Source organism: Rhinopithecus bieti, unplaced genomic scaffold (assembly GCF_001698545.2).
Source record: "Rhinopithecus bieti isolate Rb0 unplaced genomic scaffold, ASM169854v2 scaffold_81659, whole genome shotgun sequence".
NCBI classification, from domain to species: Eukaryota; Metazoa; Chordata; class Mammalia; order Primates; family Cercopithecidae; genus Rhinopithecus; species Rhinopithecus bieti.
The window spans coordinates 2,750,563-2,757,739 of record NW_016837762.1 but is presented as its reverse complement, the minus strand read 5'-3'; the positions used below and the strand labels follow the sequence as shown (position 1 = coordinate 2,757,739).

Here is a 7,177-nt window from a genome sequence, read left to right as displayed (position 1 = left end):
GATCTCAGCTCACTGCAAGCTCCGCCTCCCGGGTTTACGCCATTCTCCTGCCTCAGCCTCCCGAGTAGCTGGGACTACAGGCGCCCGCCACCTCGCCCGGCTAGTTTTTTGTATTTTTAGTAGAGACGGGGTTTCACCGTGTTAGCCAGGATGGTCTCGATCTCCTGACCTCGTGATCCGCCCGTCTCGGCCTCCCAAAGTGCTGGGATTACAGGCGTGAGCCACCGCGCCCGGCATTTTTTTGTATTTTTTAGTAGACACTGGGTTTCACCATGTTAGCCAGGATGGTCTCGATCTTCTGACCTCATGATCCGCCCGTCTCGGCCTCCCAAAGTGCTGGGATTACAGGCTTGAGCCACCACGCCCGGCCACAATTTTTTAAATTATTTATTTTTTAAAATAGAGACGAGGTCTCACTATGTTGCCCAGGGTGGTCTTGAACTCCTGGGCACAAGCAGTCCTCCCTCCTCAGCCTCCCAAAGGGTTGGGATTATAGGCATGAACCACTGCACCAATGTTTCAGGGGATGTCTATCATTATTAAAATCATTATAAATCGCTCTGGCAACAACCCCGAAACTAAATTATTCATGGAAAGAGCCATTTCAATCTCACGAGTGACAAGTTTAAATGTGGGAAAAAAACCCTGTGAAAGTAAGGAGTGTAGGCCAGGTGTGGTGGCTTGTAGCTGTAATTCCAGCACTTTGGGAGGCCGAGGTGGGTCGATCACGAGGTCAGGAGTTGATCACAAGGAGTTACTATGCCTGGCCAACATAGTAAAACCCTGTCTCTACTAAAAATACAAAAATTAGCTGGGCATGGTGGGGCATGCCTGTAGTTCCAGCTACTTGGGAGGCTAAGGCAGGAGAATCACTTGAATCTGGGAGGCAGAGGTTGCAGTGAGCTAAGATCGCGCCACTGCACTCCAGCCTGGGCAACAAGAGTGAAACTTCATCTCAAAAAAAAAAAAAAAGTCTAACTCTTTTACTTGTCTTTACGATGCTGTACAGTGACAGCTAATGTTTATAAGGATAAACAGGATACTTAAAGGGATTTGAAGGTAATTTACTGCAGTGGTTTCCAACTTTTTAATCACCAAGGCCTTCTTTTTACTACCCTATGTCCTGTGTTTTAAAAGATTATGTTTACCAAACTGCATTTATTAAATAATTATATTTTGCTACATAAAGGCATGTACAACACAAATCATGCCTCTGACTGGCATCATGTAAGCAGACCTAGGTACTAAAATTCCAGCCCAAAGCAAATAATTAAACATTTTCATTAGCCTTTTTATCCCTTTTGTGGGCAAACATATCACCTATCTAAGTTAGGCTTTTTGAAATATTAACTATTACTTGTAAACTGCAGATTAAAAACTAATTCATCTTTGATGGAACTTGAATCAAATTAAGGGTATTGGACTTTTGAAAGACTGAAATTTTTGTTACAGTACGGAATGTTTTCAACTGTGAATGCTGAAATAAAAGTTATTTAAGAATTACTTAGTGACTGTTTAGTATGTGCCAGGGTCCATAATTAGATGGGGCTAAAGAAGGACAGTCATTGTTCAAAGAATTTACAGTCCAGTGGGGACTGAAGGAGTACAAAGAGTTAATCTTCAGATAATCAGATAATTAGTGAAATAAAAGCCCACCTATTCAAAGCTTTTATAGGTAGCAGAAGCTAATGTAGTAGTGTCCAGTTTGTAAACCTGAATTCTGCAAAATAAAACCTACCTGTTAAGGAGGAGTCTACTTTGGAACTTTGAGAAAAGAGCCTAAATGATCAAAGTTTGCCTTCATAAGATTTTAAACAGCTAAAGAACCAAACTCCAAGAGGACCAAAGCTGAGAAAGTCAGAGTGTGATAATCTCTTTGAGGAAGAGGGGTGATGGGAATGTGGCTTAGGAGAGGTTTCTTCATACAAATATTTGATAGTGATAGAGGCAGGACAGGAAGTTGAGAAATTCTAAGCAGATGTGGCAGGCCCCCAGTGAAACCCCACCTTTGAGCCGAAAAGCCTGAAACCCACAGCCCAAAGTAAGAACTTCTATTCCTGTTTGCTTGCTCCCTCCAAGTTGGTTCTTTCTGAATAATGTCTTCTTACCAATTTAATGTTGCCTTTTCCAAAACTATCTATGGCCGCCCCACCCTCATTCTGTGCCTACAAAGACCCCAGACTCAGTCAGTAGACGGGAGAGATGGCCAGACTTTCGGGAAGAGATAGCCAGACTTTGGGGAGAAGATGACCTGCCCTTTCTATCCCCTCTCTAGCTCCCCTCTCCACTGAGAGCCATTGTGACCACTCTATAAAATTCTCCACCTTCATCATCCTTCAAGTGTTCTACACAACCTCATTCTTCTTGGATGCCAGACAAGAGCTGGGCACCCACCAAGTTTGGCTACCCAGAAGGCTGTCACACCCGCCCTCTGCCCTCACTGGTGGCGGGTAGCCATCCCACGCAATGAGGCTAGGGGCCAGCTGAGCTGTTAACACACAGCCATCCTCAAACAGTGGCACTAAGAGAGCACTGTAACACTCCCTCTGGGGCTTTGGGGTCACAGGCACCCCTACTTGGGTACCACCACAGACCCCAAATGGGGCTTGCTCCTGAAGCTGCCCAGAGCAGCCAACTAGATCTGCAGTCATTTGCTCATGCCTGCTCTGGTCACAGGCCCTGCATAGAGCTTGCTTATGCTGGTGCCTGTAGTGGCCAGCCAGATCCTGCATTTGCTTGCTTACCTGCACACTCCTGCAAGAGGCTGAGCACAGTGGGCTGAGTAAACAGGGTGCCCCTGTCCTGAGTCCCACAAAGGAATCAAGGAAAAAAATCCTGCATCAATAGGAAATAAGACGGTCACTACCATCCCTGAGGTAGCGAGTGCATGACTATGGTAGAATAAGTGAATGCTATCCAATAATCTGCCAATATATTCCACTTGTCTTTTTTTTTTTTTTTTTCCTGAGATGGAGTCCCACTCTGTTGCCTAGGCTGGAGTGCAGTGGCATGAACTTGGCCCATTGCAACCTCTGCCTCCTGTGTTCAAGTGATTCTCCTGCCTCAGCCTCCTGAGGAGCTGGGATTACAGGTGCAAGCCAGTACACCCAGCTAATTTTTGTAGTTTTGGTAGAGACAGCGTTCCACCATGTTGGCCAGCCTGGTCTCAAATTCCTGGTGATCTGGCTGCCTTGGCCTCCCAAAGTCCTGGGATTACAGGTGTGAGCCACTGCACCCAGCCTCACCTGTCTTGATTTTTAATGCCCTTAGAGTGAGGCCACCATCATCTCTTGCTTGTACTATTACCCAGCCTCCTAACATGCCTCCCTGATTCCAACCCTTCTCTACAGGGCAGCTGGAATGATCTTCCTTCAGAACAAATCTGATAGTGCCACCCCCTCTCTAAATTTCCACACTGATTTCCCACTACAGCCTGAAGTCCAAAGTCCTTAATGTGACATACATATTCTGATGCAATCCCATTTATCCACTTGTGCCATAAATATTTACTGAGCTTTTTTTTTTTTTGAGACAGAGTCTCGCTCTGTCACCCAGGCTGGAGTGCAGTGGTGCAATCTTGGCTCACTGCAACCTCTGCCTCCCGGGTTCAAGTGATTCTTCTGCCTCAGCCTACTGAGTAGCTGGGATTACAGGCATGTGCCACCACACCCGGCTAATTTTTGTATTTTTAGTAGAGAGTGTGTTTCACCATGTTGGTCAGGCTGGTCTCGAACTCCTGACCTCGTGATCCACCCGCATCAGCCTCCCCAAGTGCTGGGATTAGAGGCGTGAGCCACTTCACCCAGCATTATCGAGCTTTTAATATGTGTTAAGCATTGGGTGCTACAAAGCAGGGTGAGCATAAATGGACAAGTCTCTGGCCGGATGGAGGTTATAATTGTAGAAGAGAAACTAATTAGAATCATTAATAAAGTTGCAACCATAGTAAGTGCCTAAAAGGAGAGGCATATGATACTACAGTGGGGAGTCTGACCTAGTTGGGGAATGGTTTCTGCAAAGTACTTACTTTTCCTTCCTATTATTTACCCATGAACTCTCTGCAGTTCCCCAAGAATGCAGGCACCGCCCTCTTGCCCTGTGGCCATTCCACGAGATGTTCCCTGTCAAGGGGGAAATCAAATCCCGGTGAGCCCGACTCGAAAGGGGTCTCGGCGGTACAGTCTTGTGTCTCCCAAGTCCTTCCTGTTCAGGCCTCACGTATCTGCCCGTCTTTCCTGACGGACTCCTGGTGACGGTTTAGTGCCTCCACGGGCCACGGCCATGGCAAGGCAGCAACTCTAACTTGTCGCCTGCTCCACTAGGCTGAGCTCTTCCTGGACAGGGACCAGCCTTTTCCCTTTTGTCGGCTCCGTGACTCCGGGTAGATGCCCCTGAGACGCCACGCACGACGGTGGCTCACGTGGGCCAGAAGTGTTCCCCCTCTCTCCCCACGGCTTTTCTAGGAAAGCAGGAGGACTCGGTTCGACTCGATGGTGCGGCGCCCCAGCCCCGTGAAGCCTGGAGTGGTGAGGCCGGCCGCCCGCAGACTGGCAGTCAGTGACGGCGCGCAGAGAGCCCGCAGGCGGGAAGTCCTCGCAGTGAGCATCTCCAGCGAGGCCCGCGACCCCTCATCGTGACTACTAGTTGGGGCGGGGACAGCATGGGCGCGGCCGCCAAGGTAGCGCCGAGTGAAGGGAAGACTGATGGGCGCCTGGAGACAAGCTCCCACAGAGGCCGCGTATTTGGAGCTGGGAGCCGGGGCCCGCCCATCCCGGTGAGCCGCTAGCTGTCCCCTCCGCCTGGTCTCCGTGCCTTGCGCCCCCTAGCGCCGTCCAGCCCTGCAGCTTTGAGGCCCTTCCGGCGCACGCACCCCGCCCAGATCCCCTGGCGCTGCCCCGGGAGGCTCTGCCTAGCCCGGCGCCTCGAGGACCCGGGCCTCAGTGGCCAACGGCGGCGCGGGGTGCGCCCAGGCCCTGTCCCCGGGAGGCTGGACCGCCAGTCCGCGCATGAGGCCATCTGCGAGGCACGAGTGCAGGAGAGTAAAGGAGACCGGGGCTTGCTGAGTGAGGACCTCCTTCAGTGACTGGAAGGTTATTCATGAGGGCTTCTGACACTCTAAAAACGGAATTTCTCCAGGGTTTGATGAGCATCAGGGTGGTGGCTTCTTGAGTTTTGAACAGGCATCACAAATATATCCCGCTGGAACACAGAACTGCATCTGTTCCATTTTGGGTGTTGTGTGTGTGTGTGTTTGGAGACGGAGCCTTGCTGTTGCCCAGGCCGGAATGCAGTGGCGTGATCTCAGCTCACTGTAACCTCCACCTCCCGGGTTAAAGCTATTCTCCTGCCTCAGCCTCCTGAGTAGCTGGGATTATAGGTGCCCACCACCACGCCAGGCTAATTTTGTATTTTTAGTAGAGAGAAGGTTTCACTATGTTGGCCAGGCTGGTCTTGAAGTCCTGACCTCAGGTGATCCACTGGCCTCGGCTTCTCAAAGTGCTTGGATTACAGGCGTGAGCCACTGCACATGGCCAGAACTCAGTCCTTATAGAACATCAGAGAATCCATACAGGTGAGAGGTCTTATAAATGCAGTGGTTATGGGAAAGATGTGAGGGGTAACTCACAACTTATTCAGCATCAAAGAATTCACAGTGGAAACTTTATGAATGCAACGAATGTTCAAAGACTTGTAATCAGAGCTCACACCTTATTCAACATCATAGAATTCATAGTGGAGGAAAGCCCTATGAATGCGACAAGCATGGGAAAGCCTTCAGATGGAGCTCGGACCTTGTGAGGCATCTGGAAATTCATACTGGAGATAAAGTTTTGGAATGTAGTGAGCATGGAAGAATTTTCAATCAGAGCTCAGGTCTAATACAGCATCAAAGAAACCAAACAGAATCATAACCCTAGGAAGACAGTAATGATAAAGATGTCAGTATGTACATATAGGAAGAGAGAAGGAGAGTTTGTTTTTGCCATAACTGCTTGGAAAATTCTAAGCTTCCTAAGAGCTAATTTTCATCTGATTTGGTGTATAGTACTTAGTCTCAGGTCATGTGCAGATATGTCCTCCCCAAATGCTTACCACAAGATAAATCAGAATTTTTTTTTTTTTTTTTTTGAGGCGGAGTCTCGCTCTGTCGCCCGGGCTGGAGTGCAGTGGCCAGATTTCAGCTCACTGCAAGCTCCGCCTCCCGGGTTTACGCCATTCTCCTGCCTCAGCCTCCCGAGTAGCTGGGACTACAGGCGCCCGCCACCGCGCCCGGCTAGTTTTGTATTTTAGTAGAGACGAGGTTTCACCGTGTTAGCCAGGATGGTCTCGATCTCCTGACCTCGTGATCCGCCCGTCTCGGCCTCCCAAAGTGCTGGGATTACAGGCTTGAGCCACCGCGCCCGGCCAAATCAGAAATCTTGACTGGAATAAGCTTCTAGTTCCATTTCACCCCTTTATTGTCAGAGGTTCCACACCACAGGAAAATCTTGTAAATGGTGGAAGCTGCATAAAGCACCATCATCATCACAAAATGGTGTCCTTGTGTCTCCTGTTTAGCAGCACTGGGAATCTAATAGCTATCCCCTTGTCTTTTTTTCCTTACTATGAATTGTGCCAGGGGAACAGTAAAATGGCTATGATATCCTGAACTCTAGGGTGGATGTCTTTCTGGGACAGAATCTAATCCAAAAGTCTGCAAATGGACTTAAGGTTTTCACATTAGTATAAATGTCAATATGTAGTTTAGGGAGTTTGCGTTATTCCCCCATTCCTAGCAAAATTAGACACAGAAGCAGCTAATTAAATCAGGAAAGGGAAATTGATGGTAAGTCGTAAGACCCATTGTCTTCTTTCATGTAAAAGGAGAAGTTGTGATTCAATCTATTCTGTAGGATTTGAAAGTATAATGGCACGTTGAAGTCTGACATACCGAAATCCAGGCTCTGTCAATTTCATCTCTGTAACCTTTATTGTTTCTGAGTCTTGATTTTTCTCATCTGTAAAATCAAGATAATGACATTAATACAGTCCCTTGTGGGGCGACTGTGAGGACTAAATGAGACAATTTCATTAAGTTCCGGCCGGGCGCGGTGGCTCAAGCCTGTAATCCCAGCACTTTGGGAGGCCGAGACGGGCGGATCACGAGGTCAGGAGATCCAGACCATCCTGGCTAACA

General features: G+C 48.5%; 1 protein-coding gene across 4 annotated transcripts in view; it reads right to left on the bottom strand.

Moving 5' to 3' along the window:
* Window positions 1-5,464: 5,464 nt before the first annotated feature.
* LOC108524841 (uncharacterized) overlaps window positions 5,465-7,177 on the bottom strand; it is a 20,976-nt gene continuing 19,263 nt past the window's right edge. For 3 of the 4 annotated variants that reach the window (XR_001884146.1, XR_001884147.1, XM_017865948.1), the window contains 2 exons: window positions 6,932-6,998; window positions 5,690-5,914 (listed from right to left, as the gene is read on the bottom strand). Coding sequence is in view for 2 of the 4 variants with exons in the window: in XM_017865948.1 (XP_017721437.1) it covers window positions 5,860-5,914; window positions 6,932-6,998 (122 nt within the window). In the remaining 2 variants the exon portion in view is untranslated. Of the gene's footprint in view, window positions 5,915-6,931; window positions 6,999-7,177 lie in introns of all 4 variants that reach the window. The other variant, XM_017865947.1, reaches the window with a different exon arrangement.